The sequence below is a fragment of the Anomalospiza imberbis genome, chromosome 3, assembly GCF_031753505.1.
Source record: "Anomalospiza imberbis isolate Cuckoo-Finch-1a 21T00152 chromosome 3, ASM3175350v1, whole genome shotgun sequence".
NCBI lineage: Eukaryota > Metazoa > Chordata > Aves > Passeriformes > Viduidae > Anomalospiza > Anomalospiza imberbis.
Genome location: NC_089683.1, coordinates 100,962,103 through 100,982,400, shown reverse-complemented (window position 1 = coordinate 100,982,400; position 20,298 = coordinate 100,962,103). Strand labels below are relative to the sequence as shown.

The window sequence follows — 20,298 nt, the reverse complement described above, 5'->3', positions numbered from 1 at the left end:
GAAAGGTGTCAGAAACTAGACAAAGCAGAGTCATAAATTCAAAGTACACACTACCATGCAAGCATGTATATGTGTGTGTATACATAAGTGTATATATTTGAGTTAGGAACAGAATACTATAAACCAGAGGAAAATAATTCCAATAAATAAATAAATGTTACTGCAAATGTGCTGCACTGGAGACCTAAGTGTCCTCATTTCCCGGACTAGGTAATCATGAAGTTGTTTTTAAGTGTGAAGGACACAGTTGTAATCCTTAACTTTCAGCCTAAATGATTCCATTGCTCTGACAACATACTGCTCCTGTTCTCAGCTGGAAGTGTGTCACATATGTGTACCACCTTTTTAACACACTTAGAAGGTTTTTTTTTGGAACAAAGGCAGCATAAAATTCAGAGGTTAGTTGGGTCATCTCTTAGTCTTCAAATGAATGGTTTTGTCACTGCCTGTGATCCTTATCTTATTAACAGGACATAAAAGCTGAGAGAGGAGAGACTGGCAGACATGGATGAGAGGTGGGTAGGAGGTATGGAGGAGGAGAATTTGGAATCCCTCCTTGTCTTTTTATGCCAGAGGGAACCAGACAGGGAAGGTGGCTGGAGGACAGGCTGTTACCAGCTCTCATGAGTTTGAGGGTTGCATAATTATTTTGTTAGTATACAGACAAAACTTTGTGACTCATGTAGTCACAGAAGACTGAGTGATCTTTTGAAGACTAAAAAAGGGGCACCATCTCCCAGGGTGATGGAACATGATCAAATAAATCCTACTGAGGACAAATATCTGGGTATCTTCTTTGGGATTTACCATTGCATGTCCTACTTTGTCTCCCAGCAGCAAATCATAACCTGCTTTCCCAAGCCATTTGAGGCTTTGAGTCCTATTATGCAATGCCTATGGAGAGCTGAGCAGTGCAGGAGAGAGTACTGAACAATCTAAAGCTGAAATAAACCTAGGCAGAGGTGCAGCCAAGGAGAGTAAAACCACAGTAATGCCTTGAGCCCTGAAAAAGCAAATTAAACAATAATTATTCCCTTTTTCCTTCGGATGTCATTAAAAACTCTATGTCAGTGCAAAGGTATCCCCAAGCAAACACAAAACATAGCTGACTGCAGGGACCACATGATTTCTGGAGACTCCTGGACAGCAGGGCAACACCAGTTCAGAAACCCACCTGCCACAACCAGACACAGGTTGTTCACTAAATATAAACAGGGCTGACTGGAGAGCCAGAAGGATGTAGTTTAAGCAAATATTTGGAACCTTCTCTGTGTGTGTTAAGACCTTCTGCTTCCTCTGCTGCTGTGTATATGTCAATGAATGACTGCCCCGTTTGTATTTTTCACAAGCCAACTTTAAATCACAATTAATAAAGGCATCTGGTTCTTTCAGTCATTTCATTTTACTCAGAGGAGGCAGATATGACATAGTATCACTTTCAATAGCTGCCTGGAGAGTTGCTCAGATAAAAGAAAGGGCAGAGAAAACACTGTCTAATCACATTTCTCTTGTAATTGTAGCACTCAGGGATCTTTTTTTCACCAATGTATAACTGTCACTTTAGCCTACAAGAAACAGACATTTTCTTTCACCATGGGCTAATGTAGGCACCCTTGAGATAACAACAGTCGTAGACCTGAGTCATAAAAAACCCAAATCAATTTAATACTTTCACATAATATATAACATAAGATAGAGCAACTATAACATAATAATACAGCTGTTTTAGAAATCCCCACTTGACCGATCTAGAAACACTCATGGCTGCTTTCATGTGTGCCCTGCGGCCAGTCTGTAGTGGCGGGACGGTGTAAACTCAGCTGAACAGGGAAGCTGAACTGTCCATACCGCTGGATCTCGGCATAACCCAGCTCCCTGTCGCCGGCGCAGCTCCAGCTGACCACGGCATGATGCTTCCAGCCCGCGCTTTCTTTTGGGAACTAAAACTGGGGGGAGACCCCGGTGAGGAGAAACCCCTTCCAAGGCCCGGGTTTCCCCAGCAGGCCGCCGCCCGGAGGGGCTGGAGGGGCTGGAGCGCGATCCCCGGCTCCCCGTGCGCCACGGGGCGGGGCGGTGCCTGCGGGCGGCCGCTGCTCTGGGGAGGGGATGCCGGGCGGGGAGGGCGCTGCCCGCGGGTTTGCGTTCCTCCCTCGCTGCCAGACAGCGGGGCCGTGGCGGCGCGGGCGGGATGTGGGCAGCGGCCCCACTCCTGCTCCTGCTCCTGCTTCTTCTCCTGCTGGCGCGGCTGTGCCGGCGCGGGGCGGCGCGGCTGGAGCCGGCCGGGCGGGCCGTGCTCATCACGGGCTGTGACAGCGGCTTCGGGCACCTGCTGGCGCTCCGCCTCCACCGCCTCGGCTTCACCGTGTTCGCCGGTTGCCTGTGCCCCGGCGGGGACGGGGCGCGGCGGCTGCAGCGGGAAGCGGGCAGCGCCGGCCGCCTGCGCGTCCTGCGGCTCGATGTGACCCGCGCCCGCGACGTGCGCGCCGCCAAGGAGCTGGTGCTCAGCCACCTGCCCGAGCGAGGTGAGCGGCGGGGCGGCCGCGGGCGGGGGAGCGGCAGCTCAGGCACCGGCGGACACGGTGTCGCCAAGAGGGCGGCTCGGTTCGCCCGGGACTGCCGGCGGGCAGCTGCTTGAGAGGGTCAGCTGGACTGTCACAGCGTGAGGGTAGCGAGCACCGTCACTGATGGGCTAGGTGCGCTTACCGCTATTGGTAAGGACGGCAGGATTTTATTAAAAATCCCTTGGTGCGTACACGGACTGGGGCTTGTCCGAAGGTGCCGACGGTGTAAAGCGGGTGCGCTGCCCAGTGTGCCACCGGGGAGCTTCACCTTTCCACCGGGAGAGGAACTCCCCGAGTAGGGCGTCCCTGGAGCCCCTCTGCAGGGACCCAAAAACACAAACGGCAAAGAAAGCGCAGAACAACTGTGCAGGCATTGGAGGGATGGGACTGATGCCTTTCTGGGCATGACTTGTGAAAGAGGAAACAGAACAAGAAATGCAGCAAGAGCAGCTGCTGTGCCTACCAAAGCAGCTGCTTCTTGGAACCACTTGAGGTTTGTCAAGCTAGTCCCTGGAAAGGTTACCGAAAGGGAAACGTGTCAATTACACACCCTACAGGGAGTGTGCACCCAGGGGAATGGATAGACTTAGCTCCAGAATAATTGCAGACAACCTAAATCCTGGGTTATCCCTTGAGCACGCGTGACACAGCACAGGTGATGGGGCCACAGTTATCTCCTTTCCCACTGGGACTGTAGGGTGGGAATTATCCAGTGTAATTCTGGGATACACTTGGTGCAGAGCAGATTTCCTCAGGCTCAGAAGTGAAATTCCCTCCAAATCACAGAGAAACACTTCCTGCTCGTACAGGGAATAAAAGTGGAGAATGGGGCACACAGAGAGATAAGGAAATGCAAGGTCTCTGCCTGCTTAGCTCATTATCTCATTGGGAAGGGGATGGAATGAGAAGTGAAGGAAGAAAAAGCCTAGACATTGCTCATTAAGCACATGTATTTATGGTTGATCTTGACTTTATCTTATTAAAAGGCAGAGCCTTCCCCTGTCAGGCCTTTCCTCAACCTACAGATAAACACAAGTGTCTCCCAAAAGCCTTTAAAGGCTCCCTGGGGACCAGGTCGCTTGGAACTCTGGGTTTCACATAATTTATCCTGCAATTCCAACAGCTTATGCTGTCCTGCAGTGGTCGTGCTCGTGCTGCCATGTAGACCCTGGAGTCCAGAGTCAGCATTAACTCGTGGGTTGTCCTTACTGCTTACAGACTGTGCATGTGCCTTCAGAGCAATTGCAGGCCCGTCCAGACTCTCAGCACGGCTGGTGAGGAATGCAGCAGACACACAGCGCGCGCACAGTGCTGCTCCTAGGCTGGCACTTGGGCCCTCACACCAGCCACACTGGCCTGGGCAAGCACACACATTTTATGAAACCTTTTTCCAGCAGCTCTGCTGCTGCAGAATTTTGAGGGTGTTCTGCAAAGGCAGCAAAGAAAAAATAATTTTATAGATCCAAGTAGCACATAGGTCACATGGGGAAATGCACGTTTATCAAGTATTCTTCTTTTTATTTAATAAGAAGAAGCAAAGGAGTTATTTTAATGTCTGCTGTTAATGGACTAAGATTACAAGTCTTCTTCATAATTTAAAAAATAGAGGAGCACAAATATTTTTATCTCAATTGTAAGGAAACTGTGGCAATGCTCATGCAGACTGTAAGCAAAATACTTCAGGAGGGTTCGCTCTTGGCACCTCTGAAAATAGATATGTTATTTTCTTTGGTATTTTACCTTTACAGAAACAGTCTCAGTTTCATGATGAAACAGGAGGTTAGCTCTCATATTAACCAATTTATTTGTTAAATATAGGGATTGTAATTTTTTTATATTTGGGTCAAAGATTGTGTTTAATTAAATTCTTTTTCATTAGGAAAGATAATTCTGAACCATTTGTAATTGCACGTATGTTCTGAAAGAACCTAGAAGGTAAGAAAAGTATGTGACTACACAGAACATGTTACCTGCTACCCAAAGCATGTGCCTCAGTGTCCCACCAGTTAAACAACCCTCAGTGGTGAAACTTTAGGACATTTTCCGTGGTGGATCATGGACAGCAACATCCAGGGCCTACAGCAGAGTCCTGACCAAAGTGGAAATCAAATGCAGCTCAGACATTTGTAATGAGGAGAGCAAAGAGTTGGTGGTGAGTCCAGTAGACTGTTGGAAATAAGCATTGGACAGATAAAAAGTCTGCTTTTGATTTTTGCACAAACAGCTCAAAGTGATGTAGGAATCCAGTGGATTGTGCTGAAGGTTACAGTAGATCATGTATTATGTTGTTTAAAAGCTGTGAAAACATGCACCTTTTAAGTAGCTGCTGTCAGTGTTCTGAGCTTGTAAGTACTGAGGGACAGTTTTCTCTCTTTCTCCTTCCCCCTCCCTCAGAACAGAAGAATTCTGTTCAACAGTTCCTCACAGAAACTGGGAAGAGGAACCTGTCCCTGAGAACCACTAGGTATCGCTTAGGGATTGTTCCCTCCTTTTTTTTTGCCGTTTTAACTATAATCAGTTTCACACAGGTATGAAAGATTTTAAGTACATCATATTGGTGCTGGACTTCTAAATTCTGATCACCAAAACATTCCTGTATCATTCCAGAAATAGTAATTTCAATGATCCCAGACCTAATGGTAAGAGTGCAAAGGCCATGGACTCTGAATGAAACTTCAGAAGCTGGACCAAAATGAAGAGAAAGCAGTTAAATGATGATTGTTTTTTGCATGCCTGTGTTTAGGTAGTTCAGAGTAAATCCTGGTAAAGATTAAATATTCTTTATGATTACAGTATCATCCTTGCCATGGACTATGCATCTCAGACAAGTAGGGCTTTTTGACAGATATACTTTCTTTTAAATCACCTTCATCTGCCTGTTTCCTGGGCCCTGGATAAGTTGGCTTACAAAAGAATAAAAGAGACTTTCTAATTTAACTAGTCTATTCAGTATAAAATGTACACAAAAATGTGTAGAATATCAGAATAAAATCAGGAGTATCCGGAATAAAATACAGTTCTCCCTACACCTCCTATATGCTGTAACCATAACTAGCCCAAGTTCCTCATGATCTTCTCTCTCTCTGTTATATAAGAGTAGAAATCCAAAGCCAATAAGAAATAGACTGGGACTTCAGAGCATGGTGATTTACAATTCTGTTAGGCTGTACAGCAAACCTCAGAATTTTTCTGATTTTCTTCTGTTTCAAATCAGAATTTCTCTTCCTTTTCTTGCCTGCTATGAGTGGGTGACATTAGCTAGCTGGAACAGAGGGATATTAGTTTTAGTCCCACTTCCTACTCAAAGGTTATTAAGTACTCTCTTACACTTAATTATGATTTTGTATTAATGGAATTCACACATAGTACAATATTTTAGTCCAGACTCCCTATAGGAATAGATTATCCTTACAGTGAAGAGAATTTCAGCATAATTTCAAGCAAAGGATGGTGACTCATGAATGGATGTAAATATAACTCAGGAATCTCATCTGGCCTGCTACTGTTGTATTGTGTTTTTATATCTTTGTAACAGTTCTGTAATGGTTAACCCCTTTACCCCCCATTTTCCACCCTGAGCTCTCCCACCCCTCCTCCAATGCTACCCCTCCATGGTGTCTTGTCCATCACGCAGCTCCTAATCCCACCCTCCCAAATTTTTCCACCTTGGGCATCGAGTGACTGGACAAAGGCCAGGGGTCCCTCCCTTAACCTTCCCCCATTGGTTTGTATGTCTGTCTGTCCTGCTGCCTTCCACTCCCCGAACTCCCCCATTGGGTGGTGAGCGTCCTTCCCCCTTGTCTCCGCCCTGGTACTTAAGGTGATTACGAAAGCCATGTGACTCACTTTCGGCTGCAGGAACATGGAACTCAGAGCTCCTCGGAGCTTACAATAAACCTGAGACTTCCCCGGCCGTGAGTCGACTCCCTCATTACCTTCTCGGACGCTGCCTCTCCTCCATACAAGGCAGACAGCGAAGCGCTCTGTCTTAGCCGCTCCCCGAATCTGCCACGAGACACAGGGGAGTGTTCCTCACTGCTGACTGTGCCTCTGCCGGACAGGCGAAGCCAGGGGGCTTCAGAGAGAGCACAGCGGCACTGCTACCACCCTGCACTACTTAGTTTCCTTTAGTATTGGTCTGGAATCTATCAGGAAAGACCCTGTCATTTTCATATGGGCTCAGACTTACAGGAGAAACTCCAAAGATCAGTGATCCTAAGAATACCTGTTGGAATTTGCAGTGTGTGGTAGAATTCAGGTATTATCTGAGTGTTGCCACCAGCAGAGAAACAACCTGATTTTCAACTTTAATAGGAAGAGGATTTTAAGAGTTTCTGGAAAAAATACCACATATCTTTTGGGCCTAAATAAGGACTTTGGATATGTGCCTTTTGGTCGCCATGTTGTGAAGTAGAAATTATTGGGCTTATATGGGAGCTACTGTTCTCCAGAAAGCCTCACTAATCTTAAGTTCGGTTTCCTAATGTGATTCTTAGATCCATGTCTGTATCTTTTAATCTTTGTTGTCAGGATCCATTTTCCCAACACAGAGATCACTGAAAATCTCTGTGACATCCAGTCCTTCTTTCCAGTTTATTTTTTCCCTGCCTGCTGTAGCATAGTCTAACACCTCTCTTAATGAACTGTGTTTGGACTGAGTTCTGTTTTGACAGTCTAACACACCAAACATCACCTGCTTTTTCCAAATGTGGCTCTGCATGGACACTGAGGAAATGCAGCATCACTCTCCTTCAGCTGTTTAATTCTTGTGCCTTGTTCTTCAGGATTTTCATATGTATTTTTAGGCTACCTGAGTTGCATTTGGCTAAGCAAATTTATAATATATTTTGAATGCACATTTATACATTAATTTTTACCACAAACATTTCGGTAAAGAAAGACCAAAACAGATTCAAGTACTCTGAATATAGAGCTGGGCAGGTTGTTTCTCAGGAAGCAGGAAATATTCTTAGAAAATAGCATAAGGGAATAATGAACTGTTTGCTACTTGGGTGGAATTTTATGAATTGATTCAACTAAACAAAGTGGCAGGAAACATTCTGGAAAATATCAGAACATTTCCCATTTGGGAATGCCAAAATGTTCTAAGAAACAGTATGTTTTGCTTGAGGGCAAACTAAGTGTTTTGAGCTGACTGGGTCCAAAGTGTCTTTTTGTGTTTAACTTAAAAGTTAAACACAAGTCTCTTTTACTTTAACTCAGGCCAGTTTTTCTCCTCATGGCTTTTGATTTGGCCACCACACAGAAGGAAGGAGCCATTATTTTGTGAGCTCCCAGATACACAAAATACACAGGCTGGCCTCACCAGCAGGCACCCAGAGGCTTTGAAGCACATGAGGCAAATGGCTGGAGAGAAAACTTAAGCCTTGCAAGCTAAATTCTGGATTTCACAGTTTAGAGAAAGAAGAAGAAAATCAATTGTCTAAAGATTAATGGCTGTATTTCTGAAAGCCTGATGAAATTAGGTGTATATGAAGCAAGTGTTCTTGCCATGCTGCTCAGGGATCAGTGGCAGAAGCAAAGTGACTTTTTTAATAACCCTGAGTACAGAAACCTCCAGCTTTGAGCAGAAACAGATGGGGTGTGCAGTCACTCAGCCCATCTGCAGAATGGATCATGTGCAAGTACAAAAATGTTGATAATTAGCTTCTACAGAGGGCTCTCTAAGCCATTGATCTGGAAGCATTTTATGGGGAGGTAAGTCCCATGGGGCTGGTTCCGTTTTAAGATGGAGAAATAAAGCCAGAGAATGATGGGAAGACATGGAAAAAGAGGGCAGTGGCGGGTGCAAGAAGGAAGTCTAGGGTGCCTAATTCCATGGCTAATTTTTAAGTCCATTTCCTCTCCTCTGCCTGCTAACATTTGGGGCCATGGAAAAGAAGTGAATCCAGAGGAAACTGCTGCATTACTAGGGCAGCAGTCTGTCTGTAACTGAAGTTGTAAGAGGGGTCCAGTGCCAAGGATTGCTGGCTGTCAGGCTGCTGAATAGTGATTGATTCTCTTTGTAGGATAGAGTTATCCAAGTTCTATATGGTAAATTCCTAATTTTGAGTGTTTTGTCCTGCAAATGAGACATTCACTAAAAGAAATCAGTTTCTTTCTCTGTTTAAAGACCAATTTCATTAGGTAAAGCAAGTAGTGTGTATATATGTTATAAAAGCTTACAGAGGTCTGCTTTACAAACTAATTCAAAAAATTCTCTGTTTCATCTCTAACTACTGTTCTGAATGAAATCTGATATTGGCACTTCTTGGCAGGGCTCTGAAAGGACCCATGAGAAATGGGTATTTCAAGATACCATGAAATTATTGCAGTAATTTCATCAGAGAGATCAGAAAGAAAAGGATTCAGGCCAAAGGTTTCTGCAGTGCCTTGACTAAGGTGATCAAAAGTCTCCTGAGAATAACTCTGCTGCCACCGGTACAGGAAGCTACAGCTGGGTCAGCATCACCCCTGCCCCAAACTCATGTGTCCAGGGGAAGAGAGGCACTAAAACCTGCTCTGCCTCTCAAGAAACCCAGGCTCGGAGGTCCTGTAGAAGGCATGACAAAATAATTATTTGCCTTGGACACCTACAAGGATTCCTTAAAAGAAATGCATGAGCAAAATTGTCAAGGCTGGCAGAAGCTGCAAATTCAGCTGTTTCAGTGCCAGTCAGGCTGCCCTGGTACTCCTCAGTTATGCTGCTGTCACCCTTGAGATGCTGTCATTGAGGACTGAGGACGGGAACAGATATGTTTCCAAAAGCACTGTGTCACTCCCTGCTTTGCTGGCCATCCACAGTTAGGGACCGTGCAGGCAGGCACAAGCCAGCACGGCTTCATCAGCATTTGGGCAGCGTGTGAGCTGCAACCTGTGAGTGCTCCCTGCTCCAACACAGAATTCCACAGCTGAGCTTGTTAGCACTGTGAGTGCTGGGCTCACAGGAGACCTGCTGTGCCTTTGGGCCAAAGGGCTTCAGCTTCCTGTCACTGAGCTTGGGCACAGCAAGCGGCACTGCCAACACCTTTCTGCTTGTAACACTGACATCTTTCTCCTTAGCACCAAAACCTGTCATTACATGGACAAAAAAGTTGTTCAAAAGTACAAAATTTTAAAAATACTGTAGCTCCTGACCCTGCTTGATTACTTTACCCAATGTTGTAGCCATGTACCCGATTGTGGCTGATTTCAGAGGAAATCAGAGCTCAAATCTTGGAAAAAGATGCAAGACTTAGGCTCTTAAATTAGTCAGGCACTTTGAAAATAGTATGCCTTAGCCTTTAGACCACTTAATATAATTTTCACAAAGCTGCTCATAGCACACAGTGGGATTAAAGTAATTAAAATATCATGGTATACCACATTTGCAGTAAGATGTAGTCTCCCAGATCATGTTATTCATAAATATCTTAAGACAACTATAAAGTGAGCAATTATTAAATAGCATTGAGACTTAAAGGAAAGGTGTCTCTGGCCATGGGAGGAGGGGGTAGAACTGGATGATCTTTAAGGGCTTTTCCAACCCAAACTATTCTGTGATTCCATTTAGCCCAGATTATGGCCACAATGGCATTCCTTCACTAAACAAGACACGCCTGCACCTTAAAATGGAAAAGACAAAGGTGTTACAAAACTATACAATTCCTTTCAAGGGTCGGAATCAGTGTGTTGCTTTGTTATCTAACAGTGGTTGCTTTGCAGTTAAAGGTGCTTGCTGAGTCATTTCTCTTCCATAGGTTTCTGGGGCCTTGTCAACAATGCAGGAATATCAACATTTGGTGAGACAGGGTGGCTGCCTATGGAGACATATGAAAAATTTGCAGATGTGAATCTCCTTGGGAGCATCAGGACAACCCTGGCATTTCTTCCCCTTCTAAGGAAATACAAGGGTAATGCTAATCCACTGTTATTTAGAGTTGTAGAATAATTAGCTTACTATAATCAGGGTAATGTAACATCTATAAAAGAGGCTTTAATTGTCTTTCATTAAACTGAAATGACAGCCTCCTTCTGTGTGGCCTGAAAGAGTAACTTGATCCTGAAAAGAGGGTGAAGCCATAAAGGGAAAAAAACATCTTTAAAGATTTTGTCTTTGCAGCACATAGAAAAAAAAAGTATTTATAAATAAGGATTTCTCTCAGTGTTTGACTCAAAAAAGAGAAAGAATGTTTACCATAGATCATTAAGCCCAGGCAAGCCTTTTTAAGCACTGACAACCAGAAAACACAAAGATCCATTAAACTGCCTAATTTTATTATTTAGGCTTTACAATTTTATTGTTTGGCAATTAGGAGAGGAGGAATGAGCCTACTGAGGTGAACTAGAGACATCCACCTTCCAGTTCCAGCTCTGTGGAGCCTCTGTGACCTTGGGCAGGAAGCTTCAAGTATGTAGAGGTGCATGGGTATCCAGTGGGATAAATGTACTTGCATGAACCTCCCTACGTGTGGGTTTTCTTTCCTTCTGAGAAGTAAATGTTTAATAGCCCTCTGCAGCATGGCAGCATGTCTTGGGTGCTTTGCAGTTTGTTCCCTACCTGTCTCCATCCGTGTTTGGGGAGGAAGATCCCCTCTTCCTTGTCTGTTCTGGCTGTAGGCTCTTTAGAGTGAGGATTTGTGCTCTGTGTGCAGCATCAACCACAGGAAGGGGTAGGTTTCACCTGGAAACCCTAGGTGTCACTGCTACACAAACTTGGTAAGATAAAAGCATCCCTTTTTTGGGCTATTCTGTTTCTTTCTGCTTGGCTGCCTTTGGTAGATGATATTCTGACACAAGAAGAAAGAAACCTTTAAATACTGCGAGCTGGATGTGTTTTTGTAGAAGAATGTGCTATTGTGTGTACCCAGTGAGTGTGTTATGTGGCCATTGCACAGGGAGACATCTCTTTTCCCTGTCATGTCCTACTTACTGCTGAAACTGTGATGCTGATCCACCAGAGGCATTTCCCTGACCCCATGAATTGCACAGGGTTACTTTGAAGCAAAAGGGACTAACAGTGTGTGCAATATTAAGCACATGCATAAACCTTTAGAAGGTTTGGGTCTGGATGGCTGCACACACACCTTATTTCAAAGGAACATTTTGTATCTCTCCCAGGGCTGTCAGTGTTTCCTTGATTAACTCCTGCACTCTATTTCCAAGTACCATCCATGTAGGAGAGGAGGCCAAGGCACTCTAGGAAGAATCCCAGGAAGAATCCTAGATTAGCTGTCGCCTTCCTTGCAGGAACAACCAGGACAGCTAAAGCTTATGTGTTTGGGGGCAGCAAGTGACCTCTCCAAATGAAAAGCTGGAATTACAGACATTGGAGAATTTTCCTGGGGAAGCTGAATTTCAATTCCCTTAGGCACTTTAAAGTTAAATGAGGTGTCCTACATCCTGGGTGTGAGCCCCAGACCACTCAGCTACTGGGCAAAGGAGACAGAGGTCATCCTACCCATTGCTTACTGCCATGGATGTGCATCTATTCCAAGAAACACTTCAAAATTATTAATACTTGTAAAGGGAGGTAATGCCCTCCAGCCTAGGACTTAAACATGCTCCTCCCTGAGACGAGCAACATTTCCCCATATCTTTTCCAGCTGGTCAGGCCAGCTGATAGGGCATCTTGATCAGCAAGCTGGTAGTTATTTTCCTCTTACTCTAGATAAGATTTATTTGGGATACTGTATAGGAAGGCAGGGAACCTAATTCAGAATGACAGATTTCACTGCATTCCCATGATACCTTTTGATATCCCCCAACCCTACTCCATTTGGTGAGATCTGGGGCCCAGATGTTATTTGCATCTGTGGCAGCAACAGAAGTGCAGCTGCATTCTCTGTATTGTCAAGTGACAAGACCATCTTCTCCCTCAGCTCTGCTATTTCTATATCCACACTCAGACATTCCTTACCCCATGGTAGGACTATGTGACAGAAGTTTACAAGGAAACTGTGGAAATGAACCACAGTCCAGTGCCTCATATGAGGAATCTCTGCTATTTAAGGCATGCCTGCACTCAGCAGGAGTTAGAAAGGAGGGAAAGCAGCACAGATCAGGGAAATCATTGTGAGGTATTAGAAACCTGCACACATTTGGCAAGTCACATTTCCTTGGTGAAGCTTATCACTGTACAGTCTGGCTTGGACTTTATATACACAGTTACAGAACCTGGTCTCAGTGCAGAGACATTATTAGCACAGAAAAAACTGATATTAGTAACCATGTAACCCATGTCAGGGAAAATCACCTCCCCTCTCCTCTGCAGTCCTTATCCTCTTATCAGCACAGTTTCTTACTACTATTTTTCAGTCTTTAGGGCACTGCTTTGTTTCCATATTTTTCATCCTATCTCAGGCTCAAAAGGAATAAGCAGCACACTGGGAATGTGTTACACTTTGTCGAGTCCAACATCTTTCACTAGGTGAAGATTTTTGTGTGAAGTTTTCTGCTCAGCAGAGCTGAGTGCCTGTGCTGAGGCTGCACACTGACACTGCCTAGTTTTGGCACAGTGGGCAGTAAAACAGTCTTCTGCTAAACACCACATTCTTAGCAGCTCAAGATTGAGGCAAATCAATTCCATGCTAAAGACTGAGAGTGAAGTTATGTTATTTGCACTGTTTTCTTTCCAGGACGTATTGTTTTCATGTCCAGCATCATTGCCTATTTTACTCTGGGAAATGGCATTTATTCTATGACCAAGGCAGCTATTGAAAAATTTTGTGATGCTTTAAGACTGGAAATGAAGAAGTTTGGTGTCCAGGTAAGTGATGGAACAAGAACCTGGAAACCAGGTAAGTGATGTAATGAGTTATGTGAAACAAAGTAAGAAAGATAAAAGCTCAGAAATGCATTCATGGGTGCAGCTTCCTTTTGGAAAGAGGTGGTTTCTCTGTGGCTAATCAGTCAGCTGAAAATCACTGGGAATAGCAGTCCTGGGGGATGTTTTGGTTCTGAGAAGCTACTGGGTAACAGTCTGTGTGTTAGCACTGTAACTTCCACATCCTCTGCAGTGGAGAAGGCCTGACACAGGCCTGCCTGAGCTCCCATCAGCTGTGAGGAACCCAAATGTTCCCTGGGTGGCTGCAAAGAGCCCAGACACCGAGTGCTGTGCAGCTAGAAGGAGGCCTGTCATTTGCCTGAGGGGTTATTTCTCTTCTCTTACAACAGCAGCTCCTTGCTTTTTGTGAGAACAGCCGCACTGCAAGAGGCAGCATTGTGCAGAGTAGTTATGTTTTTATTCTCTTAACCTAAGAGGCTCTAAGAGTGCTCTTAGTGCCCTAAGCAACTCTAATAGTCAAACCTGAAGCTTAGATCCCTAAGTAGCTTCACTGGGCTTTTTCTTTGGAGTCACTCTACTGCTGAAACACTTTTCTCAAACACTCAAAGTCTTACCTGTCAGGTTTGCATTGGTGTACTGTTTATGTTCACAGACTTACAGCATTGTTCAAAGCTTTGTGTTGGAAAATATTACAGCTATGCATCTATTAGCCACCCCTGTCAGATAAATATGAGGGGCTGTAAAATACAAGTGACTTTACACATCCTAATACCACACAGCATGATGAGGATTTCTGCTGATTAGCTGAGGATAATCTCAAATGCATGGAAGGGCTTAGTTTAACAGGTTAGCTACTCTGGTTGTTTAGGGATTTTTCCTGTTCCACCTCTGCAGTAGTCCCAGCACATAGCTGAGTGAGCCAGGCTGCAAACATTTCTGGAGTATCTTTGAGAGGTATTTTTCTGTTTCTCACTGTATGCAAGATGCTGGCTGGCATTTGCCTGAGAACCTGCCCTGTGGAGAGCCTACAAAATACACGGTCCCTTTTTGCTGTGCTCCCTTGCACTGCTCTGTTGTCCTGTCTGTCCTTTCAGGAGAAAGCTGCCCAGAGGTGGCAAGGAGCAGATGGAGCTATGGCTCTGTCCCACTGAACTCTGGCCAGGCAGGCTAACAGCCTACAGGAAACAAAGTGTGTGTCTTCCAGTAGAAAGGCTACAGAAAATGTGGGAAGGGCAAAAACCAAGCCATCTCTCCTTCTCTCCAAGCCAACTCCAAAAAAAGGAAGCTTACAAACCCTCTTTGTTAACAATAAATGTGGGAAGTTTACTGTTTGGTTGATACCAAACACTTTTTTTCAATAGCACCAGAAGGGAGGGCTCCTGAGGATGCCATGTAACAAACCTGCTTGAGGCAGCGTGAAGCTGTTTCAGCTGTGCACACCATCCCTCTGCTGGAATTGGTCTGCATCCCTTCCTTCTCCCTGTGCATAGGACCTGCACCCCAGTCCTCCTGAGAGCAGCGAATCCGTCACCATGCAGGCCAGCAGGCAGGGACTGACACAGGTGGGCTGGGTGGCTGAGTGAAGGCATCAGGGTTTTATATCATCACAGACTTCCCAGAGAATGCCTGTCAGATCCCCAAGTCTCTGACACAGCTCAGCATGGGTTTCCCTCACCTTGTGTTGCAGTTTTTAGAAATCAGGTCAGTTAAATGCCACGGAGCTTTTAATGTTGCTTATCTACAAATAGTTTGAACAAGGCTGCTGCTAACTGAAGAGCAGCATATGTGAGTGTGCTGTGAGTGCTCAGCCTGCTCCAAAACTCCCTGGAATACTCAGAAGGGAGCAGAACAGCAGGAACACACAAAACATGGAGCAGCAAAGGACTTGTGTGCTTTCATTTAAATCTATGTGCACAAATCTACAGAAATCTGCTGATGGCTTCAGTGGAAGGCAGAGCAGGACCCTTTGGTCCCCCTGTTCTTTATTGACAAGACCTAGTTTAGTTTTAATTACACCTACTTGGAGAAAACAGCAGTTCTTTCCCCAGGACCTGATAATTTTCTTTGGTACCTCCATTTGTCCCAAATTGGGTCCAAAATTACCAAATGCAAGGTTCTCCACTGAGTGAAAAATCCAAAGTATTCCACTTTGGAGACATCAAAGTCATACTGAAATGGTTTGTCTCAGTTTTGTCAAAACATTTACACTGTTAAGCATTGTACAGCAATCAAAGATGCTCTATTGCATTCTGTGAGAGTGTGCTGAGTAGTCAAAACAAGAACATTAACATCAGAGGGAAATGAGGAAGTCAGAATAAAGCACCTCTGCAATCTTAAATATTTCACAGGAATATATGTGATTTCAGTCAAGTTTCCAGCATTAAAATTTCAACAAAGCAGCATTTTCTGGCTGTCTATAGAGAGCTTTTGGTCTGTGTTACTGACTATAGTATTTAATTGAGTTCACAACTACTGATTGCACCTTGATAAGTTTTATATCTCGCTTGCAGGTCTGTATTATCCAGCCAGGAAATTACGCACGCTCTACAAAAATTCAGCCACCGCTCAGTGCCGAAGAGATCTGGAGTGAACTGAGTGAAGAGGAAAAGGCTGTCTACAACAAGGAGTACGTTCAAGAGCGGGCAAACTTTTTCAACAGCATCCTCAGTGAGGGAAGTACTAATGGCAATGAGGTCGTAGATGCTATGGTGGATGCTCTAACATCTCCTTCACCCAAGGCACGTTACATGGTGGCAAAGCTGAAGGAGAAGGCCCTGGTGTTTGTGTGTGCTTTGTTCCCAACTGTTGTGATGGATTCTGTTCTGTCTTATGCTCTGAGCAAAGTAAAACTTGCTTAGCCTACAGTGGTGCTATTCACTGACTCAGGTGAGGCAGTTTATAAAATGTGAAAGTCAGAGCTGAATTTAATGCCCCCGTGTGTCAGTATGGTGACATCAATTAACCAGTACAAACTTTGGGGAGTCTCCCTAGTCAGAACTGTCACTGGTTGCTAGGGAAAAACATACAGGACCCTGTGTAAAATTAAATAATTTGTTTAAGTAACTTTATCTCTCCCCTGTGGAAAAACCCCATCCACTTAAGCCACTTTCGTTATTGCCTGGAAAATGTAATACATCTTTATCTAAAGCAATAGCAGGTTATTGTGTTACAGACATGATGCAGACAAAATGGAGCATGTCCTACAGGGCAGCTGTAAACCTGAAGTCATTACAGCAGAGACAAAAAGCCCTTACATGTAGAAACCTGAGTAGCCATTTATTCAGAGGTGATAGGAAGAGGTTAATGGAAAAGTCACAGAAATGAGCATTGGATCTCAAAATACTTTGAATGGAGTTAAATGGCTATAGCAAGTTAGGAAGTTTTGAAGCTCTAAGCAACCTGATTTAGTGAAAGGTGTTCCTGCCCTCAACAGGGGGCTGGAATTTGCTGATCTCTAAGGTCCTTTCCAACTCAAACCATTCTATGATTCTATGAATAATAAAATTGTAATATGAAAACGTTGTCTTGGCTAACCACAGTTCAGTCCTCTTTCAGGTGTTCAGGGTAAATCCATAACAAAGCCAATACATCACAGACTTTGGAAAACAAGTTATATATTCCATTTATAAATGAGTATTTAATCCTAAATAAACTCTGTCTTTTATCCAATGTCTAGATTAATCAATGTGTTGACCTGAAGTGTAGTGAGAGAGGTAAACACCAAGGAGACATAAGACATATCAGTATACTTGGAGCTGAGAAAGAACATATTCAGGTTTGGCTGCTATTTTAAGAAATAAGGACTGAAGAAAAGAATACCTACTAACAGGAAAGGGAAACTAATATTTCTCTATGAGAGTAATTCATCATGGCAGCTCCATTAAAACTCTCTTACTAATTGTTGTGGAAAAGATTGCTGGTTTACACATACAGTTTTAAATTTGACTTGGTTATGGTCTGGCACAAAATCCAAGAACTCTGGGACCAAAAGATCCCAGAAGAGCTGGGATAAACTGTGGTGGCAGTGATAGATACAGGGCAGCAGCACTAAGCAGCATTAGCTTCCCCCATACCAGATCTCCCTTAACACATCAAAGACTGCTTTAAGTTGACACAGTTAACTTTTTCATCTGAAGCAGAAATTGCACCCTGTACCTGGGAAGTCTTTCCTAACATATTTAATTAATTGCTGAGAAAATTTATGCTCTCACCTGGTAGGTAATTTGGGCAGTATGAATCAGAGGACAGGCGAGATGAGCCCACAGAGTGACAATTCCAGGCTCTCTCCTGGTACACTCAGCAGTGGAACAGCCACTGCACCTGTCAGAGATTGTGGAACATGTTATTTCTCTTTCCAAATGCTGAACCCATCCCTGGAGCTGGCATTGGCAAGAGGACAAGCTTGGGCTCCCAACTGTTCCACAGACTGTCAATAGCAGGATAATCAGATGATTATCATCCCTCTCCTCATTTAACCACAACTGAGCAAGGCCAAGCAAGGGAACAGGAATGAGGCTTATTCCAACTGAACCAATCAATTTCTTGTATAGGAGTTCCCCCTGCTTGACCTCAGGGATTTCAGCAGCCCTGCATTGCTTTGGAAGCACTGCTTTCATGCCCTTAGCTGTTCTTTGTGCAGATTGCCCTTCCTCACAGTAAGCTGCACTGGACTCCACAAGCAGCTTTGAAGCCCAGATGTTTCTCCATGAGGCCCAGGGTACAAGTGCTGATCTCTACCCCATTACACTGTCTCCCTTCTTTTTGCATTTCTAAGAGTTACTGCACTAAGTTGCTGAGAGCCATCACCATCAGATCTGCCTCACAGACACACAGTAACCTCCAACTGGAAGTTCTTTATTTGCTGGGTATGGGGTGAAGCATGTGATCAATATTTCAGTAGCCTTATGTAACATTAGATGAGAAAGACTCCAGAACAGTTATTCCTTCACCTTGAAAAGTGAGAACTTGCAGTGCACAGGATTTTAAACAGGATGCCGTGACAGGGTGAGAGCTGATGGGACAAATAAGGCAGTTTGTATTTTCATTGCCATCTAACCATCGGCCTGGAAGCTAACTGAAAACCAGCTACAAAATTATCATCTTTATTCCTTCCCCTCAGCTTTTTTAACATTATGATCTGCAGATAAAGAACTAATAAAGACAGTCAGAGTTTGTTATTAACAGAACATCCCACTGAAGTCAGCTGGAATCCTCCCACTGAGTTCTATGTGTTCCAAGCCACAGAGTTAGACAAGTAAACATGAAAAAAGTAGCAGAAGTAATTTCAGAATCCCTGGGCTGAGTACCCTCATAGGAAATGGTGATGGAAGGGGTGCAGCATTCCCTCCTCCACAAGTGCCATAGGGTACAGAAGCTGCAGGATCAGTAACTGAAAGTTTTACTGAACAAACCTTGCTAACCAAGTCAGTGATGAACTCTGAGGACTCCTAGAGCTGTCAGCTCTTCAGTGAACTCCTGCCCTGCTCGTTGGCACTGGAAAGCTCCCCTGACTCTAGGGATCCCAGCCCTCATCCTGGCCCATATGGTACCTGGGAAGCACATGCTGCAGATTTGCTGGACTGCCCCACCATCCCTTTTTACTTTACCACATCCCTGGCTGAGGAGTGCCTCCCTCTCTCTCAGTAGCTCTGAAATCACCTTTACCTCAAGTCAAGTTGAAGTGCAGGGGCATACAATAAGTCTGTATTTACAACATCCAAAAAAGAAACAGTTTTAGGAAAAAATTAGGTGACAAAGATAAAAGAAAAAAACCAAACAAACCCCCCCCAAACCCCACAACCAAACCTCTATTGACATTACTCTTATACCTGAAACAACCCTCTCCCAAAACCCAGCTAACGTGCTGCAGATACTTTCCTGAGACTGTTTTTCTATGTAGCATTCACCTGAGCTGCATTCAGCAGAGAACTTCTTGGCAAAACACTTTAGTTTTTGTCACTATTTGTCTTTCTAAGCCTTGCTGACAATTTGGGATTTTTTTTTTCCCTTGAAAACAACCACACCAAAAGAGACTCAGATTTCCTCCCAAGTCTCTTCTCCAAGGACACAGTATCAGGGACCTAACAGTTATTTCATGGATTTTCTCCTTGATGAAAAAGCCTATTACTAAGAGTGCATATTAATTGGTAGAAAGAATCAATGCTGGTTTTGACCAAGCAACTATAGAAAGAGTATAAAGAAGAGAGAAAAAACCTAAACCAGTTCAGTAAGTTGTACATTGATCTGAGTGACACCAACAGCTTCATATAGCAGCATCAAAACCAGAAACAGAGCAGATCCCAGGAAATACAGGAGGAGGAGCTAGGTGGTACCTGCCAGCACAGTTCTGAGGAGGCTGTGCTACTGCATGAATCAAAGGCTGTCTCAAGGAGGAAACTACTTCCCTCCCTTGAGAGGGCACAGTTGGAACAATGCCCCCACCACAGCTCCCAAGATGACCTTCAGAATTAGCCAAATGTGTAAATTTGTGTCATTCTCCCAAGCTGGCAGGTCTGAATAAGGAGATTTTGGGTGGAATACACCACACAGCAGATTTTTTTTGCAGTAGCATCAGAATCCAGAGAGATGAATAGCAGTGATAATTACTTCTACAGTAAAAAGGCTTAAGTAAGCCAGCAATCCCCAAGCACACCTTGCAGCTGAAGTCAGGCTGTCACCAATCCAGCTCCCCCAGATGTCAACAGGACTCCAGGGCCATCCAGCCCGAAGTCCTTGTGGTGTACAGCCTCCCCCCAGAGGTAAGCTGTGGGACAGCTGTAGCATCCTTGGGCTTTGGCAGCCACAGAGAAAACCCAGCACAATGCAGAGACAGCAAGTGGAACAGAGGGTGGCAGCTGGATTGTTCCACATGTTCCAGGACTGTGTAGCGCTCTCAGCCTGGCACCTTCTGCTAGCACCAAACAAAACTTCACAACCTTTGTATTTTAAATATTTGGAAGCACCCGTTCAGCA

General features: G+C 44.4%; 2 protein-coding genes across 2 annotated transcripts in view; one reads left to right on the top strand and one right to left on the bottom strand.

Moving 5' to 3' along the window:
• PAK5 (p21 (RAC1) activated kinase 5) overlaps positions 1-20,298 on the bottom strand; it is a 163,430-nt gene that overhangs the window by 140,254 nt on the left and 2,878 nt on the right. The window lies entirely within an intron of this gene.
• On the top strand, positions 2,174-16,953 carry LOC137471618 (D-beta-hydroxybutyrate dehydrogenase, mitochondrial-like). Its single transcript, XM_068186079.1, has 4 exons — positions 2,174-2,522; positions 10,301-10,453; positions 13,178-13,308; positions 15,837-16,953. The coding sequence occupies exons 1-4, from the start codon at positions 2,189-2,191 to the stop codon at positions 16,182-16,184; spliced, it is 966 nt and encodes a 321-aa protein (XP_068042180.1). The 5' UTR covers positions 2,174-2,188; the 3' UTR covers positions 16,185-16,953.

What these genes read in the sequence shown, in the direction of transcription:
- LOC137471618 (XM_068186079.1), top strand. Translation starts at nt 2,189, where the DNA reads ATGTGGGCAGCGGCCCCACTCCTGCTCCTGCTCCTGCTTCTTCTCCTG. An exon ending in CAGCCACCTGCCCGAGCGAG is followed by an intron (nt 2,523 to 10,300) that starts GTGAGCGGCGGG and finishes TCTCTTCCATAG; the next exon opens with GTTTCTGGGGCCTTGTCAAC. An exon ending in TGAAGAAGTTTGGTGTCCAG is followed by an intron (nt 13,309 to 15,836) that starts GTAAGTGATGGA and finishes TCTCGCTTGCAG; the next exon opens with GTCTGTATTATCCAGCCAGG.